A 23367-nucleotide genomic window follows, 5' to 3' on the forward strand; every position below is an offset into this window, starting at 1 on the left:
AAAAATGAAATTCATTAGCAGTTACAAGCACCCGTGTTTATTAAACAACTTTCAGGCATTTGTCAGCTCTGTAACTGCCAAGTGCCTTGAGCAAGACAAAAATCATTTATGGAAACAGGGCTCACCATATAATCCGCTCACAGAACCGTGCTTTCCCAACATGACATAAAAAAAAAAAAAAGCTTAAAAAGAAGCACTCCAGCTCCTGACAAAACGGAATGGTTTGTGCTGCCTTTGAAGGGCGGAGAGCTGCCCACCACAGAAGGGATTGCTGTCTTGCTTTTGAGCAGCAGCTACACACGGGGTTGCAGTGCCAACACGGAGGGCTCTCAGGCTCCTGTTCCAAGATCAACCTCTACGTATCGAGCTCCAAGGCACCCGCCTTCTGAGTTCTTGTTGTAACAAAGGGAGAGAAAATGGCAACTGCAGAAAGTTTCTAAGGTACAAAACCCACAGCGCTGCAGTCTTCCAAATTACGGGAGTTGACCTGGGTGGCCAAGAAAGGATAAATTTCCTGCTTTCTTTATCTCATTTAAACACCAAACGAAACCAAAGATGTGCAGAGATGAAAAGGCACCATCTACATCGGTATCTAATAATTCTGTAGTTGGGGGAACAGCTACTAGACCTGAACCAGAAAGAGAAAAGGAATTTTATTCAGAATTGGGTCCACTGCTGCGGCTTTAGATGTGCCTTCTTTTAGGTCAGAGGTTGGACTCGATGACCTTGAGGTCTCTTCCAACCTAGAAAAATTCTGTGATTCTGTGATTCTTGTTTGACCACGTGCACTGGGGGAGAGAGGGATGACGGCGACAGGGGGGCCACGACAAAAGGAAGGAAGATGTTAGAAACACAGAACCATGAAATCAGTGAGAAACTCATGCACGAATAATTCACAGAACTAGGCTTTCGGGTCAAATCACATTTGATTTAATTCGTTGTTTTGTTACATGGTGGAAGATGTGAACTTGTCTGCCTCGACAAGCTCGATGTGTTAGCGAGCGCACAGCGGCTCTCAGCCTGTTTGCAGCTCTCGGGTTCCGCGCACGCGTTCCAGGACTGGAAGGTCCCGAGCATCCAAGGAACGAGCATTTTTCATTTGCAACAGCAAGTAAGCTGATAAAGGCAAAGTTACAACTGTGGAAAAAAAAAAAATTCCACATGAGCAACTGAGGCAGCCAAATTTCAGTACAGCAAGAGGCAGGACGAGAAGGGTCAGGCCGCCTCAGTGACAGGTGGAACATTTCTGGTTCAGTGCAAATGGAGTGAGAAACCTTAAGAAAATACGATAAGGGGACGGCCCATTTCTCTGCAGACATTATTTGCTGCTAACAGGAGGACAGACGGAGAACAGCTGCCTTACCAGAAATATGAAGGTAAAAAATCTAAGAATTTAAAGTTATTTTTCCACTCAGAACATTATTAGATTTTTATTTTATTTTATTTTTTTTACAAATTATATAGAGCTTTCCTGTAGCTGACACTTTCTGCCTCATTTTCTAGTGTCACCTGGACTCAGAGTTACGAAACTGGTCCTTGTGTGGCAGTGACATGGGACTTGCGTTTCTCGCTGGCTTCAGTGCCCACATTTAAAACTCTCTGAGCTCGAAAAGAGCAAAACTGGGACTCCAAACCATGCAGAGAAAGCCCTGGATTAGATTTTTTTTTTTTCTTAGAAGTTGGCATCCTTCCCTGCTGCAGACCTGAAAGGTCCCTAAGGCTGCCGTTTTCCTGAGAGGTGTTTTTGTGCCTTGACCCTTGCTTGCTGGGTGTGAAGAAGCGACAATTTAAACCTAGAGCCCACGGAGGCACAAGGGTGGGTGGGAAGGAGAGGAAAAAGCTCTCCTTAGTTAAAGCAGAGGATTTCCAGCCTTGGGCTTCCGGATTAAGCGGCAGCATCAGAGAGCCCAGCAGCATGCAGAGCGTCAGCTCTCGGGAACAGAGGCTCCTGTTCCAAAGTGGCAGAGAGCATAGCAAATAGTGGCCAGGATGGCTGAACACAAAACGTTTGATAATAATTAATCTCCCTGCAATTATATGGGATAACTCATGCGTTGTTTGTACCACAGGAAAGAGGAACCTGAGGTACTTTTACTTGGAAATAGAAGTCAGAGCAGTGGAAAAAAGCATGGAGCAGAGCACTGATTCATTAGCAAAATGGAGTTAAACGAGCCACTGCCATCATTCAAGTCAAGAAAACAAGACTGATGTACTCAGCAACTAAGACGAATTACTGAGGGGGTGAGAATGTAAAACATGATCACAGAGACCTGCATGCAAGGACAGAAAAGCTGCAAGGTGTCCTTTAAGAGCAAGCAGCAAGAACATCAGAGAGAAAGAAGAGGGCTAAAGGAACCGGGACAAGCAACAAGAGATTCCTGCGCTGTTTAAGGGGGTAAAATAGGTCTTCAGACGAGAAGCAGCTAAAGTTGTGCACTGACTTCCCACTTAAAAGCACATTTTTTTCAGAGAGCTGTAGTGCCTCCTCATACTGACTTAGCCAGGAGTCAAAAATGGGGTTCACTGGGCAAGGGGATTGCAAGAATCCATACTCCACGTGCTACAAATGTCATCCCTTTTTTAATTTGTGGGACAATCAAATTCAAAATGGGTACATCTCTCTGCTGCATTCCCTGGAGGAACAATGCTGACAGTGAGCACGAGGTTTGTAACTGTGGGTTGGCCTGCAATTTTTGAGAGCATGGAAAGAAAAGAACATGCCTGCGATGCCACAGAACCAAACGACTCTCAGCAATTGAGAGGCTCTGGGATGTGTCTGGGATCACCAAATACTCAGCTGGTTCCTTGAGAGGTATTCAAAACTTGACAGGTCCCTGAGCAAGCTGAGGTCACTGGACCCGCTTTGAGCAGGTGTTGGGCTGAACCACCTCCACAGATCCCTGCCAGTCTACGTGATTTTACAATCAGACCCTGGTTGTATTCACTTCTCAGTTCCATCTCCATTGACGTCCAGAGTTCATCTTTGACTGGATCCCAGCCTACGGGAGGACACAGAGGGCGATTCGAATGCTCCTTCCACGTGTGGATGAGAATATTTCCTGCCTGAGGCGCTGACACGAACGGAACAGACGCCAGTTTGATGAGGAGGAAAAAAAAAAATCAAGACCTCGCTTTTATTTTTAGTCGCATGTTTTATCTTCTATAGCTAATTTGATAGTTGCACATTAGTTAGCACCTCGAGCAGAAAGTGAGCCATCACACCCACTAAAGGGAAACACACAAATTAGCAGCACACGTGAGCACACACACACACACACACACCCTTCTGTACATACCCTTCTGCCAAGAATCTGGTTGATAGCTGCGCTTTCTTTCAGAGTACACTCTGCTACAACGTTCGCTCTCATTTCTTTCATGTACAACATGAAAGCATTCAGAGGTTTCTTAATATGAGGTCTTTTTGGCTCTTGTTCTTTTCTCTGTTCGTGCTGAGGCTTCCTAAAACGTGGTGGGGGAAGGGGGAAGGAGGAAAGAAAAGCATCTATTTACCTTCAGCCTAAAAAAACCCCACCCAAATGAGAATTTCCAATCAGTGGTTACAGTGAAATAGCTCCCGAGGACGTGAATTTCAGTGGTTATGCCCCATCCCCTTTCACAGCTTTTCAGAGAACTGACTTAAGGTGTCTGGCTGATGGGCACATAACATTTGATCTGTGGATCTGCTCCAGATTCATCCCTATCTCACCTATTCTCTTTCTGAATGGTTATCTGCAGTACCCTGCTACAGGCAGGAGGATAGCCCCTCATCTGCTTCTTTCTTGGGCCTCTTGCCTCCAAGCACTAAGCAGCAACGTTGCTTTCTACTGGTATGTTTTGCAGCTAAGACTTTTTCCAGCAGAAGCTCATGAGTTCACCCTCAAGCAGCATCCTCGGGTAGACCGGTCCATGGTTATGTCGGAGTCGAGATGATTGCTGCTGATAGCTAAAAAGTGCTGGACTGGAATGAGCAAGGGCTTCATGTTTCATTACTCTTCTAAAAAGTCGCCCTTATCTCCTTTTTTTAGTTACATAAGGGGTCAAAATTCAGAGAGGTCACGAGAGGTATTTCTTTTTTTCATTCATTTTAGACCTTGACATGTCTTCAGACAGCATTAGATCTCAAACATTTATTGACAGGGGGCTCGGTGCGGAAAGGCAGACTCACACATGCATTAGCTCACTGTCGTTGTGCGGATGTTCTTGTTTTACTTGAGGTGTTACAATAGCTGGGTGAGGGATTCCAGTTGTGTGAGGGCCTGGAGGACCAGGAATCATGTGATGTGAAAACCTAAAAGAAAAAAAAAAACAAAGGAAGGTCTGTAACCCTACTGAAGGCAGGCATCAAGCAAATATGACAGCAGCAGGACGCCCCAAGAATGCAAATACCATGGAGCTTGCGAGGGAAAGGCAATTCTTTAAGAGTGCATGAAAAATATTTGGCTAAGATTCGTGCATTGTAGCCGGTTTTATTCAAGAAAAACAAAACTCGGTCAATGTTTTGGTTTTGAAGAAGTTATTTTATTACCTTTCGGGCAAATAGTTTTATCAATGCACAGGAGAAACATTTAGTGGTCGTACTGTTGCACTGACTAGCAATAGAAATACACATTTCTTAACCAAAAACTGTATTTCCACACCAAGATATAAACATTCTTAAATTATCCACCACCAGCCAATGCGAAGGAGGGAACTGCCATGCAGAAACAAATAAAATAAAAGAAGAAGTCTCTTCAAGAAGTCCCTGAGAGCTCTGTATGGAATCTCTTACTTTTCGAGGTACTTAAATGAAAAGATTTTAACATCACCTAAGCTCACTATCCTCCCCTCAAATGCTTACACTAATTACGATGAAAAATTCCTGCGTCTTGGAAGAAGGAATTAAAAAAAAGAAAGACTTGCCCTAAGTAAAACTTCCTTCCATCTGTACGAGAAGGAAAATAGAAAACAAAACAGCACCACTAACACCACCATCCCACCCTGCTAACCCAGCTCATCCTCGAGGGTGAGGGGCCTTCGGGGTGCTGAGCCCCAGGTGCTCAGGAGAACCTGCACGCTTTGCTTTGAGCTGGTGGAATCCCCCAGCAACACCACCAGCAAGCTAAAGGTTTGCTGAATGAGCGCTGGTTAAGGAACTGCATTCAGCCTCTCCTTCTCCATTCCCTAGTCCCTTTGGCCTGATCCTCCACTCCATGAAAATAAAGCAAACACGAAGCCCTGTAACCAGCTGGGTGATTTTAATTGTACAGAAAGAACGGCTTCTCTCCCCAGTCACCCTGCCAGGCACATGCTTGTCATTCCCCTGCAAAGAAGCGAAGGGATAGCGATAACCCAAAGGCACCCACGCAAACAGAGGCAAGAGGACCTACCACTTAGCAAGTGGCCTGTCTTAATTCCCCGTGCAAGTGGATGTGTCTTCTACAGATCACACACACACACACAAAAAAAAAACAACAAAAAAAACAAGAACGGTACATTGCAACCTTGTGTACACCAAGCACAGGATGCAGAAGCTGTCTTTAGAGTGCAGAAGCAGAGGAGAGGAGTCTGGAGTGTGTCACGGCCAAGTCTCAGTTAGCATCGCTCGCTTGCACTTAGACATAAAGACAGTGCCTGAGTCACACACCAGTGCGAATACGACGTGCTGGCATCCCTCGCCATTAGTGGCCTGGGGCTGTGAAATATCTACCTGCGAGCAAGTTTCTACACGGAGTGATACCTAAATGATTCGAGCCTCATTACCAGCAACTTGGAAATTAAAACTACGGAGCGCAGACGAGAGTGACAATCCACCTGGTTTCATACTCGTGTAAAGTAAAAACAAAGTATGCATGTGAGCCGTTGCACCGAGGAAGGAACTAGTGACTCATTTCAGATGAAACAGATCAATTAGCTGCTGACAATTTGCCGCTGCTCCTAATTGCGATGCTTCGGAGACTGCCAAGAAAATGCTGAGTGAAACCAGTGTGGGATCCAGGCAAACTGTGTATGCACATATACGTTAAATAAAAATGTACGCATAAAGTTTTAGCTGACTGAAAAGCAAGCAAAGGCAGACCAAGATGCAAGCAGAAGAGCAACTTGCCCTCTAGTGCCAGCAGTTACTCCCCAGTCAGTCATTCACCTCCTACACCTACCTGGACATGGAAGGGTCGACTGAGAGTGAGGATGGGTAGGGCTGCCTGAATCCACTCGAGATGGGATATACAGGCTGACCTTGCCTGAGGTCACAGAAGAAAGGAACCCATCAATCACATGATACGGTATTCAATAGTTACTCTAGAGCTGTAAGCACTTGATGGGAGCTCAGGGTGAGACAAAAATAGTAATAGGTAAAATTTTCGAGAGTTTGGCTGTATTCGAAGCTAACAAATGCTTGAGCACTTAGGAACTTGCTCCCTCGCTCTTGAGAGATTCCCAAATCTAGGTTTCCACTGGGGAGGAAAGAAAAACAACCAGCCTTCCTCCCGTACAGCACACGTGCGTGTACACACACTCCCTCACCTAGCTATAAATGCACTGCAATCGGATTTGGTTAACCAGCTCTTACAAAAGAGGCATTTTATTCCACTGTAGCTCAGTGCAAGAACACCACAGCGTGAATTACCAAGCTAGAAAACCTCTTGAACAGTTTTACTCAGTCTGTGAAGACTTAGGGCTCTCTTCATTTGTACCTTCTCCAGTGTGGAACGAGTGGCCAGCTTTTCTAAGAAACTCGAATTTTGTTTGATAAAAAAAAAAAAACACAACCAAACAACAACCTAAAAGCCCACAACAACACAAGTACATCTTAGTGCATCTTTACTTAAAAGTTCAACCTTTGCAAATTCAGCCCAAATACCTGAACCAGTCCAGCAAGGCCACCACACACATCAATTTGGTTCCAAGAATTACTTATTGAAGGGCAGAGCAGCTTTTCAGAGCTGGGGGAAAAAGGGAGAGTGGCTTTTGTAGGGTTCAGGATACGGGTTTCACACTTGGGGTAAATGATTGGCAACGAGTAATGCTCAAAGGGAAGAGGAACAAAAAAAAATGGGGGAGGAGGAAGTCTCAGCAGCACTACCACACAGGAGGCTGGCTACAGCCAGTTGTCAATGAGCAGCACCGAACACACTCCTAAACCTTGTAAAATCTCAGCTCATCTCTCCTCTTTCTCATGCCGGTTAAGCCTCCTTCCCAGTCCCCTCCCCGCCAGCCTCTGCGTTGAGAAACCATTCAAAAGAAACGATTGACCACATCTGGAAAATGAATGCCAGGAACTGCCTGGTGGTGGTGGAGGTGGTGAGTCAGCCTAGCAGCAATGAGGGGGGATGGGGGGGAAGTCAGATGCTTCCATATTTTAGCTTTGTATCTGATAATAATTTGCTACAAGAAGGCATGTGGCCCTTCCTGAAAGATTTGCCAGCAGTGAAGCATTTCACCGTCTTCTGGGCTCTACTTTCTCTGCCTGTTGTCATCTGGAATATGTTTTCCTCCCATACACAGATACATGAAAAAAATCTACATCTCTCGTTGTGTGGGCACAGATTAGTCAAGACACAGCTTCTAAAGCACTGAAACTGTTGCTGAGTTTCCTTGCTCCCTGCTCTGGCAGAACTGGGGGCTAGCACCTATCCACCCCTAGCAGACGTGAGGCACCTTGTCACATTGATTGCGTTCTGAAAGTACCACGTTTCCTCCAAAAGGAAGACGACACCTTCAATGGCAGAGAAAGATCCTTCGAGTGCTAATGTTAGCAAGAAGAGCAAAATCTCCCAGTAACTGAGGCATCTCTCCATACAGAAACTGTAAAAAGCTGCAAAAGTTTGTTCTCCATTCTGGTGCAGTTTCAAGCCTTCCCCCCCACACACACACACTTCAAAGTTCTTTCTTACCTCCCCTCCCCTCCGTAATTGCAATTTTGTTTATTAAAAATTTACATTTAATTCCTTGAGAACTGTTTAGTGCTATCTTTCCAAATGCCAAGAGCCACAAATCTGAGCCATAAGAAATATATAGACTTCAAAGTGAAATCTACACACTTCAATTTCTGTACGTGTTCAAAAACCAGATTCAATTCATTTCAAAGATCAACATTTTTTGATCTTTTAAACTTAAATAACATAGTCATTTCTTACTGCAGCGACATTCTTATTTTGTCAATGCTGCGACTGATTCAACAACAGCGGAGGGTACAAACATGCACCTTGTCTGAAAAGAAGCTAAAAGATCTTACCAGCCGAGAGGTGGTGTTATCTGTCCAACCCCCCCTGGAGACAAGGGATAGAAGGTAGGGATATCAGGAGCTGGAGGATGTCTGGACATGCCTGTTAAAGAGTACAGAAGAATGAATGACTTTCCCCTCAAAATATTGCAAATGCGAGCTACAGTTCAGAGCTAATGCAGCCAGCACTATGATGGATTTAGTGCCCTGGAATTAACCACCTTTATGGCCAGTGCTGAAGCAAAAGGCCACCCATGCCCCCTTCCAAATAGTAAATACCTTGCATACAGTGTTGTGATTCAAATGGAAACACAGGGGGGGAAAGGTGCAATAAACATCTCAGGTAAGGACCTGCACAAGTTCAGATTTCCTGTCAGGTGCTTTAGGCAATACCATCCTCTAAGTGTTGTCACCAAACCCAGCCAAATCCCGAGGAACTGCTCTAACACACAGCGCGAAGCAAGAGGAAAATAAAGCATTGCCAAAGAGGCAGCACAGCCGAGCTCTTAGATTAGGTAAATTGCTACTTGTATGTTCTCACTGGCTCCCTTATGGATTCACAGATTTTGGAAACTTGCTACCACAGAGGATCAGTGGTTAATTAAGAATCATTTTCAGGCCTGTAATGGTCACACTTGATATGATTCATTTGGCTTCCAATTGTCACTCCAGCTCCAACTAAGCTCTTCTTCAAGTTGACTCCTGTGGGCTCCAAGGTCAATCTGTTTTGCATTGGTAGTGTTTCATGGAAAAATAAAGAGTCCCATCAGAAACGATCCATCAGCCCTCGTTCCCCAGAACACAGAGTCCTACAATTGTAAGAATCACCTCAAGATTAAAGCTAATCCCAGCCCCCAAAGGGACCCTGGTCTCCATTCTTCACCTCAAACTCGCTCCCCCAAGGGACGTGGAATTACAGTTGCAGAGGCCACAAAGACATCGGTTTATTTAAATGTGTTTGGGGAAGAGGAGGCTGAAGCAGAAGGAATTGTTAAGTCTACTTCACATGTTAAATCAGCTGCTTTGAAAGGGTATTAAATATTTATGTAGTGACACTCCAAAGGTCCAAGACTGAGTGCGCTACCTTGAGACTTGGTTTTATAGATTGACGCTACTGATTCCTCCCCACCCCACCCCACAGTTTGCATTTAAATCTTCTGAATTTAATTATAAGATTTGAGGAATATCTTTCGGGATTGTGCAGAGGAAAGGATGGAAAACAACAGGGGTGGTGGTACTGCTAACTCTGTCTCTTTTGGTGCCTCAGAAAAGCTCAGTCCTCAGACCTCGCACCACAGCCCGAGGATCGGATCTCTGGCCAGTTGTCTCTTCAGAGGCGCAAAAACAGCTGGCAGCTGACAGGAGAGAGAACATTTTGTGTATCCCAGGGTTTTTAACAGTGAGGGAAGGCTCTTTCAGTGCGGTTATAAAAGGGTGAAAAACAAGCCCGGCCTCTCCTCTCTGGTGACAGCTGATCCTCCCGGGGAGCCATGACACCACCTCCCTCCTGCCAGGCCGAGCTGCGTGTGAGGAGCCGGCCTGTTCTGACCCACGGGGAGGCCAGCTTGTGCTCACAGGAGGGTTAAAAACAACACGAATTAAAGGGAAGGATGAGCTGACTGCCTGGAGGAAGGCGCTGGCCATGTGGCCAACCTGAGGTGCCCGGGGTGCGGGAGGGGATGCTGGGGGCAAGCCGCCCTGGGACCCCCCGGCGCCTTCCTGCTGAGGGGTTTCGGAGGAGGAGGGCACCCCGGCGCTCCAGCCCCACGCTGGGAGGCGAGGACAGAAACAATGGTCGGAGGCATTTGGCAGAGGACCTGAGGGAAAATTTTCCCTTAGCAGCAACAACTGCACGGGCCACTTCACTGGGGCTGCTCTGACACGCTCGCGGCGCTGGAATGGGGAGCATGGGAAGACCACACACATCAAGGAGACCGTCGCAGCAAAAAAAAAAAGAAAAAAAAAAAGAAAAAAAAAAAAAAGAAGCCTCCAGCCCACATTGTCCGTCGGCATCTTCTCCAGACGCTGAGCGCAGGAGTCAGGAGCCCGCTCAGAAATATCAGAGCTCTGCGTGAGGGACGGGCTGTGCAGGGAAGAGACAGAAACGAGGCGGGTAGGGAGGACGGGCAGCAAACACAAACAAGGTGTCCAGGCTGGGTCTGCAGGAGATGAGGAGAAAAATAACTTGCCATCACGGAAAGCCAAAGCCTTCTGAGCTCAGGGCTGTGGCATTGGGATGTGCCCCACCAGCCGCAGCTGGCTTTGGCAAGGGGTACAAATCCCCACTCCAACACGCACGGCACCCCTGGGGCTTCAAGGAATGAGCAGAAATATCCTCCTCCTGGGCACTCGTGCAACGAAGGAAGACAAATGAGGACAAGGGGGCTGTGTTTGCTTCCGCTGCTCTGAAAAAAAAATATATTCTACATGCACTTACAGGCCAGAGTAAATTAAAAAACAAGCAAACACCACATGGCCACAAGGCCATGGCATTCTCTGGATGTAGCCCATGTTATTATCGGCATAGCAAGGCCAAAGTAAAAATAAAGCATTCAGGGAAAGTCAGGACTCAAAAAGTCTCTCTCCTTGGGTGATGGTGGCCAAACACTGCTCCAAATAAACAGGACAATTCTGTGTGAGGACGCGTGTCCAGGTAAGGCAGAGCTTCACCAACTTTTCGGCCAGCTGTTGTGGGGCATGTGCCTGCAGAAGAAACCCCTCCAGGACCAGCCAAAACCCCTCATACCAGCAGCTACATCCTGACTACAGCAAACAGCTTCATCTGCCCTCCGTTCCCCTCCTTCCCTCCTCACCACCAGCTCTCCCACAGAGGCTTCTCCTTACACTGCTCACCCAAACCCATGTTGGATGGGGTCAGTCCTCCCCCTGCAGCCCCCGAACCACCACATCTCCTCTCACCCCAGCCTTTCCAGCTCCTTTATCTCAACCCAGCGCAAACAAAGGCCACACCAAACCCCTGGGATCACCCACATGTCCAGAGGGAGCGCTGGGTGCAAGTCCCAGGCTTGGTGCTTCCTCAGGAAGCCCAGCCTGCCCCCAGCAGCAGGGCAGCCCTAATGTCACCAGACGGGGATCTGGGCTTGTTTGTTTGTTTGTTGTTGGTTTTGAGAAGTCCCAGGGGCATGCAGAAAATGGACACCCGTGACTTGGACATGTAAAATGATGCTTTCTGCAGAAGGCAGCAGGTGCAAGAAGGTTAAAAAAAATAAGTCACGTTTGCAAAGCCTTAACTTGTGCAGGTGCTAGACTGTCCCCTGTATTTTAGGGACTACGCTCCAGTTATGCCAGCTACTGTGTGGAGGAATTCAGACAGAATTCAGAATTTGAGAATTCAGCTTTGATTAAAAGGGAAACACAGCAGTACTTTGATAACCGCAGCTCTTCCCTGGTTTTGGGGAAAGTGAGGGATGATTGCTGTTTCTGTGTCTGTGCGTTGCAAGCCTCAGGCACAACAGGGGGCGGTGAGGGCTGGCTGCTGCTTACTGAGATTTTAAAAGGCTCTGATGAGTAAAACAAGCCAGAATTATCACATTAGGAAGAGCACGAAGATTTAAAAAGCCAAGTTAAATACCAGCATCACGGCAGAACAGCTGTCTCTGGAAGCAGGCATGCACGGCCAGAGCTCTCCCCCCAAAATATGACAAGCAAAGCCATCAGCAGCATGGGGGGCACTGGGACGGGCTCACCTTGCTTGGAGCTGACGTCGGAGGGGATGTGAGACGGGTGTGACCCCGGGGAAAAGTGCTCATCGCTGTAGGTGATAAGAGGGGTGAGGGGGTGAACCGCATGAGAAGGCTGTACCACTGGCACCTTGTTGGACTGCAAGAGATGGGAAAAAAAAATAGCATTAGTGAAATGTAGCTGCTGCATTTAAAAATTTAATAATAATAAAAACGCAATAACAAAATATGGTTTTAATATATTCATGTTACTGAAGGCAAAAGGTTTAAAGCGAAGATTTGCCACATCTCCAGCTCACACAGCAACATCAGCTTTATCAACTTCGCTCCTCCTCTCCATCACGTTCCTGCTTTTCTGCAGGACCACAGCGCAGCAAAGACGAGTGCCCGACAAAGCTGGCTTGCACATCGGGCTTTTCCCCTTGCAATTTCATAAACTCAGGTTGAAATCTCTCAGTCTGTGCAGCAGCTATCTACAAAGTCACCCTTAAGAGCCTGATTTCACATGTTGGCAGTGGCATTTTTGGAGGGGCCAGCTGGGAAGGAGACGCGGAGATGGCTGGGAGCTTTGCCATGTCACCCCAGGGAGGAATCAAGGTGCTGAAAACACCCAACAGGGTCCCGAAAGGGGTGCTGTCAAGCGATGTTCCCACAAACCACGCTCTTGAATGAAGGCTGCAAGGCAATGGGACTCGTCCATGCCAATGCAACACTTCCATGCTCACACTGCTCGAAACAAATGTCACTTTTCCCATGGTGGGAAGAACCGCAGCGACCATCCCAGCATGTAAGAGGCGCTCCGAGCTTCTACCCCACCACCCTGCACCCTGCCCTGAGGCAAAAATAATTATGCAACTAGCAGATTTTTAATAAAATAAAAAAGAAAAGGAGAAAAAAAAAAAAAAAGCAATAGGCCTTCAGACAAAAATGCTGATAAATCGCAGCAAGAACAGCCTGTCAAATGCCAGGAATTAAGAGAAGTAAAAAATCATTTAGGAACCCAATGAAATTAATTTTGAGTCTCACTATTCAAGCCTTGGCACAAATAGACATTACGACAATACTCCAAGTACAAATCAAGGATTTCTCTGGACTTCTAGAACCAGGAGGGCTATTAAATGGACAACTCAATTTATTGTTAAGGCTGGTGGGAGCAGAGGAAAAAGGAGCAAATGGGAACCAGAGCAGCGTTTTCTGCTTTCCTTGTTTTCAGAGCACCACCTTAAGGAACTTGCATTAGCAGGCAGTATCTTCTTAATGTCTGACCTATCCCTCCAGTCATATAGCTCAGAATCTGGTGCCATGAATTTTTGCTAAATTATGCTATCCTTGCTCTCCTCTTAATTTTACGGTTTTCAACACAGATTTGCTTTCCTGTGGGAAAGAGATAAGAACCTGAGGATTTTAATTTAAGCTTTGGCCTTGTCTTATATTTTGCAAGATGGAGAGAGAAAGCAGCACTAGTAGGTGTTTTAAAGCCAACAAGCATTAGGTCCATTTTTGTGACCAAATAATAAAAGCAATATGAATTCTCAAGAATATGTATGAGTTGAGTTGTAAAGGCGATACCACAGGCTGCTATTCATCTTCCCAATCTGTATATATTCAACAAAAACAGATGCCAACAAATTTCAGATGATTTACAAATCAGGCCTCAGTCTTTAGCTACAAGACACACGGGCCAGCCCACCATTCAGCAATTACTTTATCAACAATAAACTGTACATTATGAATAAAGATCAAGGAATAGATGTATTTAGGTCACACACGCAGCTGCTAATCAGCATTAATTTCTCAAAATTTAGTAATTAACATTTTGTATTATACTGGATGTAATTGTCATGCACGCCTGTGGTATCAGGGCTGCTTGCTTTCAGAAATCATCCATTCCTACTTTCAGTCAGCCAATCCATGTACCCCCTCGCTCCTCAGCATCCTGCAGATTCGATTTTATTTTCTAATTCTCAGCACCTTATCCCCTAAGCCCATGGCAGTGGTTTTCAACGGGTGAAGGAACTGTGAGAAGTGAGGAGAAAAGCAAACCGCTTGTCAGCGGGCTTAAAATTAACATATAAACAGGGTGGATCTCCATTAACAGCATTTGGAGGTCCTTCTGCAGAACCTGAACTGGCAAAATAAATTAATAACTACAATAATAATAATGAAAATAATGATGAAGAAGATGATGATGATCATGATCATGATGATGATGATGATGACGATAGAGGTGCTCTGGCCTGTCTCACAGTGCTTTGGGCACCCACATCCACCACCAGACAGGGGCTTGGTGGTCAGGCTGAGCATCGTGTTCCCTGCTGGTCTCACCATGACAGTCACCATGTGTGATGGGCAGAAAACACATGATTTCTCTTTCTTTAAGTCATATTTTCATTAAGTCATATTTTCTTTATCAGTGGACTTCCTCCTCCTCCCACAAGCATGCTGCCCATGCAGCATGGGCTGTGTGCATTTGTTTCCCCAGATTCTCCCCAAATTTGTCTCTGAACACGGTACTTTAGGAAAGCTCAGGCTGTTTGTCAGGCCCAAAGCAGGGGCTGCTGACCTTGACCACACTGAGCTCCACACAAGGGGAACGTGGTCCCTCAGTCCCTGTCACATTGACAAGATATATATCTTATATAGGCGTGATGCACTGAGCACCTTTTTCCCTTAATACAATGTTAAAATCTCCTGCAAATCCCTATCAGACCCTACGCCTTCAATGAGAAAGGCGTATTACAGGATTACTTGTTGTCCTACGTGAGGATCTTAAACTAACAGCTAGCGAAAAGCTTCGGCCTGCACCTATATGGTGTCCTATATGCAACAAGTGTGCACAAACTATAAAAATCCCAAGCCAGACACAGCAAAAATGCCTGTGGGTCAGCACCGGGCAGGCAGGCTGGAGCTGGAGGGGGGCATTTGTCCCAGAGAAAGACATTAAAGGGGCACGGAGCAGGGAGGTGGCCTTGTGAGCAGCAGGCTGCAGGGCCTGGCCTGAGGCCTGCCATGGCTCCCCACCACCAGGTCACAAAAATGAGGAAATACTTCGTCCTCCAGCCAGTTCCTGGAGCCAAAACCAACACCCAAAACAGTGCTCTGATTTTCCCCCCCCTCCTTTAAACATTTGTCTGCTTCTAGAAGAAATGCTGCATTCTCCTTACTTCTCTCCTGTCAATAAGTGGTACCTTGGGTACAAGCACTAGCGGACAGTCTTCTCAATCAAAACGAAAATAAACAGATTTACAAAACAAACCAGCAAACACCTTAAGGAAAGAGAAAACCAGACCTGTGTGGCCAAATGCAAGCGTTCCCTCTGTTCCTGAGGGGAAGGGTCGTTTTGAGAAGCATGGCTGCAAGTTTTTGACAGCAAATGTTAAATTGAGAGGGGAAAACACAACAGCAGACAGCTCCTCCAAACGTACACCACTAAAAAAACCCAACCCCATCCACTACTGCTGTGGGTCTACCTCAAAAAAAAGAAAAAAAAAAGGACAAAGACCAATGACTTGTTGAAGGACTTCAGGATACCTTGGCCTGCAAAGACAAGGGAAATCTGTCCCTTTTTTAGCCTGTTTAACTCATAGTTTCGAGGGCCCTGAAATCGTTCTTAGGCAGAAGGACTTGGCAAACGGAGGAGACCGACATTTCAGTTGCCATCTCAAAATAGCGATAGCATTTTAATGGCTAACCCAACTCTGGATTTATGCCTTTGATGACCAGCTGTTGCAATAGGAATGCAAGGGCCAGGAGAGCATAGTTCTGGAGCAATGTGAAAACCAGGCCTGTGTATGAAGGCCCGCTGTCATGGGCAAGCTTTAGCACAGGGGGCTGGAGGTGGAAGGAGCAGTAAGTAAAGTAAGGTGTCTCGTTACCAGTAGATGAAACAGGTAATCGACTCAAACAATAATTGCAATTACAATTTTCTATCTTCCAGGGAGCTGTCATACCATCCCTTTCCATAGGCAGATCTGCAGAGGTGCAAATTATAGCAAATGGTTTTTATGTATAAAGCCAATCTCCTTACAAGCTCTTGACAGCAGAGATCACTTTATGTTTAACTTTCAAAACCTTCTCCAATTGCTAGGCAGTGCAGCTGAGAAAATGACATAGCAGGTACAGAGGTGGTGGGTTTGAAGCCTTACTTTTGACCTCACCTTGAAAGCACGCCCACAGGGACCACCCCACTCACCCCCTCAGAAACAGGGGTGCAGCAATATTTTGAATTATAAAAGACAAAAAGAGTCACGTTCTTTATATGCTGCTTCCCAGTATGGCAGCACAGTGCCGTTTATGTTGCTGACCCTTCCTGTTTGGAAACACCAGGGCTGACACCCATGGGACTTGCCACAGTAAGATGGCAAAGCCAAGCCCTGCGTCCCTTCTGACATCACATTTTGCAGCTTTGCAACTGGTAACACTTATTCAGAACAAAACTATCCTCAAAACTGCATGCTTCAGGGAGTAAACCGGTCACTAGCAAAGAAGAAAACTGCACCCAGTCCCCCTTTCCCTCAAGCCCTTTGTTTCAGTGCATGGCCAGATAATTAAGTTGGATTCAGTGCTGGGAGCCAGGGAAGGGGAGAACAAGAAAATTACTGTAAGTCATTGTACGCTTCCCCCTTCCCTGGGACACCTCGTGCCAGTGGATGTGGAGATGCAGCAGCCCAGGAGACCCCCAGGAGTTGTGGAGAAGCCACCAGAGTGCAAAGGATGCACCCTTGAGATCCTTGCCAGAGCCTCACGTGGTTATTTGGGAGCAGCAGAAGTTTGTGCCCATTTTTGAGCCGCCAAGACCCCCTTCCTTTTCAGACAGCCTGGCAGCAGTGCTGCAATGCATGGGAGAGATGGGAGAGGCAGTTTCTCAGGTGCTCAGCCTCCTCTCTGAGAGCACAAGCCATGCAGCAACAATGCTGGGCTCTTTTTTGGACCAGATCTTGCACCACTTCTTCCACAGGGTGTCAAGCCTGGCAACACAGACAGCGTACAGGGATGCCAGCAGAGGAAGGGCAAACTGCTCTGCTTGAAGCCTGAAGCGTCAGTGCACAATAAAAACCCGAGTGCAGCAGCCAGGGGAGCACTGCAAAGAAAAGAGTGAATGGGATTTGATAAAGCCCAGGATAAGCATCTATCTAGATGGATTACAAGAAGTAACTGGATTCAGGTTAATTGCGATGTTAGTGAGAAAACACTGTCCTAGTGGCGGGTCTACCTTGTTCTTTTTGCAACTTTTTTTTTTTTTTTTCTTTCCTTCCTTCAATCTTGGAAATTAATATAGCACAACTGTGACTGCTTTTTTTTTGCTGAAAAGTTGTAATAAACATTTGAGTTCCCTCAAGACAGCTTTAAAAACATGGCTGTTGAAACTCTGACAGAAACAGGCTTTATTTCGAGTGTTCATTAAGCACCGCCATTAAGCGAGTGATTAAAGCACACCCCGTATTAAAATAGCTTGATTAGAAATCCCCTGCTATCTGAGTTTTCTACTCTCTCGTGACTCCTTAATTTGTTTGTTCTCGCCTTCTCGGGAAGGCTGTCGGGAGACCCGAGATGCTGCGGCACCGCGCGGGGAGCCGGGCAGCTCTTTCAAGGCTGCTATCGGGGAGAGGACAAGCCCGCTGCTATTTACGTGCTGCCAGAGCATGTGTGTGCAGATTACATTTAATGTCACACAGCCCATTAGTTTCAGAAATACGCACTGACGACTGATAGGGCATGAAATCACCAGCAAAGCAGCACACTCGCACGGAAAGCCTTTTCTCTTCAAGTATTTTGCAATGTTTTATGTTGCTCTCCCAAGACAGCACCGGGTCCTCCTGACGGCCATTAGTTCCTAGGAAATGCTCCACATTTTAACAGCTGGCGCTCATTCGAAGCTCCGTTTAAGTTGAAGGTCCTTTAACTTTGTCCATCCTGAACAGTTCATCCGGCACTGGGAATACGCAGCTCTGTGGGGTTAAGCAAAGGCTCTTCTGCCCACGCAGCCTGCCGTTCCCTCACCATACACCAGCCACAAAGGTGTTTTCCCCCTGTTTTTTCCCACCTGCCCGCAGCCCTTCCTGTTCCTGGGGGAACACAAGAGCCACGATTTTCACAAGCCCGAGCTGGTGCCACACTCCTGCAGAAGGGGATGCGCTTTGGTCCAACACTCAGCCCGGGGAGTTTCCAAACCAAGCCTGGAAACTGTTCAGGCAAACGTGAGGCCGTCGGGTGGATAAATACCAAAATGTGGTAGAGGAGCAAGCGGCCTGAGGGCACCCCCTGAATGTCGGTGCTCCTGCGTGTTCCTGTTTGGGCCGCCGCCGTGCGTCACAGGATGAGGCGACTCTTCCTCGTCGGCCTCCTCGCGTCCCACAGGATGCAGGCCGAGGATCCTGGGGCGAACCCAGCAAGCCCCATCCCGTGCAGCGGCGGTGCCTGGCAGCATGATGAAAGCGCTTAAAATAGGGCCGCTCCCAAGTATATATCTACGTGGTGTCCGTGCCACACGGCCTGCTCGCTGTCACGTGCCATGACAGAGGCCAGCTGAGAGCAAGAAGGCCGAAAACTGTCAGCTTCTCGCTGAGCAGGGATTTTTTGAGGAGATGTTCTTGGTTCAGGGAACACACACGGTTTTGGTTCAGATGTTCAAGTTCAGCACACATGCACGGGGAGCACACCTTAGCTCTGTCCCATCAAGGCAAGGACTCCATCCCCAAATGCTGCCACGGGGAAACCTTTGCCTGGCACCAAAGTCATGGGAAGGGCCATCCGTGCACTGTCCAGGAGTTTTGAGCCATGGAGTGAAGAGCCTGGGGGCTGGCAGCACACGGTGGGATTAACACAGAGGTCACCCAGCACACGTAGGGCACCCAGCAGGGCGTAGAGCAAGCACTTGAGGGGTCGCTTCCTCGAAATCCAAGGCTCCCAGGCACTGCTGACCCCGCATACCCACTGGAAAAAGTTTTCGAGTAACTTCTCTGAGTCCAGCTAAACCGTATTAGCAGATTTATCCAATAACATGCAAATTCGGGTTTTAATGAAAAGTCTTAAGTCACAGCTCTAAGTGATTTGGACTTTTCTGCTAATGGCATCTGCTAATGACCAAAGATTTAATGCACCAAGTCTTAGCATACATCAGTGCAAACAATATAACCATTTAGCGGAGGTAAAAAGTCATCTCATTAGACATCCATCACTGGATGTGGGCAAGATGGTCCGAAGGCTTAAAATAAAATATTCATTTTTAAACTCAGAAAAAAAAAATCCCTAAAAACGTACAAATGATTAGGCCAAAAGCAGCAGTCTGCTAAAGCTTCGCCGGGATTGAAAATGCAAACTGCAACATATATCTGGAGGTAAAACGCATTTGCAAGTACTTAATTTCTGCAGCACTGTTCCACAGAAGGCAAAACCAATTTTAATAGGAATTAAAGCAATAGGGCCCTCCAGAAACAGGATGTCTCTTAGACAGGTTATTTGAACCATCCGTAGAAGGTCATAACAGGAATTATTTCTCCGCCACATTGTGCAGGATGACTTCAGTACAAACAAAAGTGATGAAAAGCTGCTAGCTTAATGTCATGGATCAGCCCCACGAGGGGTTGTAACAGTCGTGAGACACAAAATCACGCCCCGAAATGACACTTACATGTAGCTAAAGGTACAGCTATCACAGCACACAGCTCAGCACGAGCAGAGAGTGAATTGGGCTCAAAGAACCTGGGCTTTAAATGCTTTTTCTGGCCCACACCGCGGTTGCCAGCATCCCCAGCTGCCCAATCTCACTGTCTCAGAAGATGTAAAAGAGGAGGTGGCTCAGGTCAGGGAGCTGTCAAAATTAAACCTCACACTCGTGCCCCTCCTATGGACCAGGCACGGATGCTCAGCACCAGATACCAGACCCAGAGCATCACGAGGAGCCAACAAGGGAGTCTTTTGGGGATGCTCCTGCATCGGCTTTGGTGCTTGGTCAGTTTCTGAGAGCTGCCCTGCGCCTGCCAAAACGCAGCCTCATCATGCAGGGGGTACCCAAAATGTGACTTTCCCACCAGTGGTGGCACCAGATCTGCTCTGGCTTTGTTCCAGCCTCTGTGCTAGCCCCAGGAAGGTGCCAGAGGGCTTAAATAAAACGCTGTTGGTATGCACGGCGCACGTGATGCCCTTTAAATCCTGCGTGGGATATTCCTGCCTGCTGCTAGACTTGATTTTTTTTTTTTTTTTTTTTTTTTAATTCAAGAGCTGCCCTTTAAAATCACTCTTAAAAGAAAAAACAACACCCAGCCCACAGCCTGAGTTTTGTGCAGCAGGCACCTCCGTCCTCGTAAAAAGCCTGGACTGCGCTTTATAACGTGGGTAAAAGCCTAAACATCATAAAAAGAGAGCCTGAAGTGCCGGAGCCCCTGGTAAATCACCCCTCCAGATGGCCCTGGGGCTGCACGCAGCGCCCTGCCCGTGGCACGGGGTCGCCCTGCAGTCACACCTCAACCCGACCAAACCCCAAGCCAGCTACGCCTTCCTTGGGTCAAGAGGCACTTCCGAACTTCTCCAGCGCCCCGTCATTAGGGCCGGCTTGATTTTCCAGGCAATTAAGGCTCCCCTGCACAATTACCTCCTCCCACAGCACGGCAGAGGTGTGGGCAATTTCTGACCACAGCCACGCTCCTCCTCGGCGCTTCTCTGCGCAGAAACAGGCCCCAGAAGAGCAACTCATTGCCAGCCTAGCAAAGCAAAGAGACAGCAGCGCTGGAAGGCACCGCGGATGGCTTCTCGGGTGCGGGAAATTTGGCAACTCACCGTGTGCATCACTTGGCCTCGAGCTGGGAGCCGCCGCTGCGAGAGGGGCAGCTCCTTCAGAGGTGCGCCCTGCTCTCAGCATCGAGCTGCCTGGCGCTCGGCGAGAGGAAGGAAACGCTGCCTCCCCCACGAGACAAGAACAAAACAGAACATAAAGACAAAAAAAAAAAAAAAAAAAAAAAAAGCACCCTCTCCTCTTCAGAAAACCAAGGCCAGGTGTTGGGTGCTCTCGACATCAAGCTGGCTAATCTGGAGGCCGGCTCCTTTAGGGAGATAAAGGATTTGGGGAGGTGCCGTGGGCTGGGGGAGCGCTGGCTGAGCGTGGCTCCTGCAGGAATGCCTGACCTTTCCCGGGGCTTTGATCATGCTGGCTCGCGGCGTGAGATAACGAGCCCTCTGCAGAATCCGGAGGTAATAAAAAAAAAAAAAAAAAAAAAAAGCAGCTTTGAGGCCTCGTGTTTTGGCAGCGAAACGCTTACCTGTGCTGCAAGCTCCCCCCTGCCCTGCCGGGGAACCGCTGGGGGAATTTGGGCCAGAGGCTTGGGCTCCGTTTCCCCTTGTTGAAGGGGGCTCCTTGTGCATGGCTCGAAGGGGAGGCACACATGGAGAGGCTCCGAAATACGCAGAGCCACAGAGGCACGGCCTCCAATTAATCCACAATTAAGCTGCAGGTAGGATAATGGGAGGAGAAAGCGCGTACCTGACACAAACCAAACCGTAAAACCAAGAGCAGAAGGGGATGAAGCTTTTTTTTCCCCCTCCAGTTCCCCCCAAGTGCCTAACCTGTACCTAAAGGACTGGTTCTGCTGATTTTTTTTTCGGTTTTAATTATTTTGAAGGAGAGGGGGTGTCTTTCTCCGAGCAGCCCAGGACGGGCGACTGGAACGAGGCAGCGAGGTGCAGGGGCAGTAAAGCATGAAACACCTGGGCTGAGTCGGCGGGCGCTAATTAACCGAGTCTCCAGCACTTCCCCTAATGAACCGCATCCACCCGGCTGCTTTGGGCCCGGGGAGGTTCCCCTGGCCCTCGGGGTGGCCGTGGCGGGGTCCCTGCAGCCACCCCACGCAGGTTCCCCCAGCTGCAGCCAAACCCAGCCCCAGCTGGCCACGTTTCTCCCCGCTGGGGGGGGAAAAGGCGGCGTGCTCGGCGGTGCCGCCTTCCTCGCGGGGCTTGGCTATGTAGATTTCAGATGCAAATTTGACTTTAGGGCAGGCTTTATGGTATTAGGAGTCTCTTTTTTAGCCTCCTGAAATTTCAGATGTATACACGCTGGAGCTCTCTCATCTCTCTTAATTGGGTTTTGTGGAATTTCGAGGCCCGGGGGCCAAGGGGGGGGGGGGGGGGGGGAGGGCTGCTGATTAAAGCAGCCGTGGATGCAGCGGCGTGGCACGATGGCAGGAGCCAGGCTCCGTTCCCCCGAGCTGCCTTCCCGCAGCCACCCGGCAATTTGGAGGAGCCCCTTCTTCCGCCCTGGCACCCCACGATGAGGGGCAGGGTGCCCCAAAAAGCAGGGCGCAGCGAGCTCCCCTCCCTCCCCACGTTTGGCCCAGCTGCACACGCGAGGATCCAGCCCAGGAGCTGGCTGGCTGGAGCTAAATCCAGAGCTCCACACACCCATGATAAATGCAGTCTAGTTGCATTTTTAACCCACAGGAGGGTGTGGAGGGAGAAGACATCAAAGCATGGACACAGGCTACCCTGGCATTCGGGGCGTGCAATTTTATCTTCCCCTCATTTCCCTCCTCTCCGAGCCAGCTGCTGCAACTATCACGATGCTTGCCCTCCGGCCGGCACGCTGGAAAACTGGCTTCCAAGGCAGTCATTAATCTCTCCCCGTTTACCCAGCTGGCACGGGAGAGCCGGCTCCGTGCCCTCCCCACCAGCAGCTCCCGTTTTGCAAGCTAGCTGAGGAGACAAGGTACCGAGAGAGAGGCTGTTTCGTGCCACTTCCACCCAAAACGCAGCCGCCTCCCTGCCTCCCACCCCGCACGGCGCAGGGATGGCTGAGCACCTCCGCTGGAACGAAAATAACTTCTTCAGAGAATGCTTTTTTGGTGCCCGTGTGGTGATTCACGCCGAAGCTGTCACATCCTCCTGGCAGCCGTGCTCGGCTGCTACCTCGCTTCAGCGGCGCCCCGAAGGTGCCCACCTCGCCCCGCGTTTGATCTGGCGGTCGGGCCACCGGTTTCTCCCGGGGAGAAGAACCACGCAGGCGAGTTTTTGATCTCCCTTAAAAGCAGGGCTTATCTCCCTTTCTGTTTGTTTTCTGTTCGGCGGGAGGGGGGCAGCTGTCTGATGTGAGTGCCACCCACCGCATCTTATCTCGGCACCCACTGCAAGCCACCGGGGGAACCGAAATAGCAGCACCTTCCTCTCGAGCAGCCGCGGGGGTGTTCGGCTCTCGCAGCCCCCGCTGGGAAACGAGGGGTCCTTCGTTAGGGCCGTGGAGATGACAAGCAGGATGGCCCAGGAAGCCTCCACGATACAACCAGGTTGAGCATCCACATGAAATACGGGGCACAGCACGGACCACGGGCTGCCCGCGTGGAGATCCCAGACGTGGACAGGCAGCCCGTGCCCCAGCCGGCTCCCTGTCGACCCAAACTGACCCAAACTGACCCAAATCGCTCCCCTTGAGCCCCCGTCCCCTGCTGTGGGTGAGACGTGCGCAGGGAAGGGCCAGACCCCAGC

General features: G+C 48.5%; 1 protein-coding gene across 5 annotated transcripts in view; it reads right to left on the reverse strand.

Moving 5' to 3' along the window:
* LEF1 (lymphoid enhancer binding factor 1) overlaps nucleotides 1-23367 on the reverse strand; it is a 57459-nt gene that overhangs the window by 14819 nt on the left and 19273 nt on the right. For 2 of the 5 annotated variants that reach the window (XM_084518964.1, XM_084518965.1), the window contains exons 4-8: nucleotides 11908-12040; nucleotides 8213-8303; nucleotides 6135-6218; nucleotides 4166-4288; nucleotides 3297-3459 (exon numbers count right to left, since the gene is read on the reverse strand). In XM_084518964.1, coding sequence (XP_084375090.1) covers nucleotides 3297-3459; nucleotides 4166-4288; nucleotides 6135-6218; nucleotides 8213-8303; nucleotides 11908-12040 — 594 coding nt within the window. Of the gene's footprint in view, nucleotides 1-3296; nucleotides 3460-4165; nucleotides 4289-6134; nucleotides 6219-8212; nucleotides 8304-11907; nucleotides 12041-20491; nucleotides 20601-21155; nucleotides 21374-23367 lie in introns of those variants that run through there. The other 3 variants (XM_084518966.1, XM_084518967.1, XM_084518968.1) reach the window with 2 other exon arrangements.

Source organism: Aythya ferina (assembly GCF_964211825.1).
Source record: "Aythya ferina genome assembly, chromosome: 4".
Lineage (NCBI taxonomy): Eukaryota > Metazoa > Chordata > Aves > Anseriformes > Anatidae > Aythya > Aythya ferina.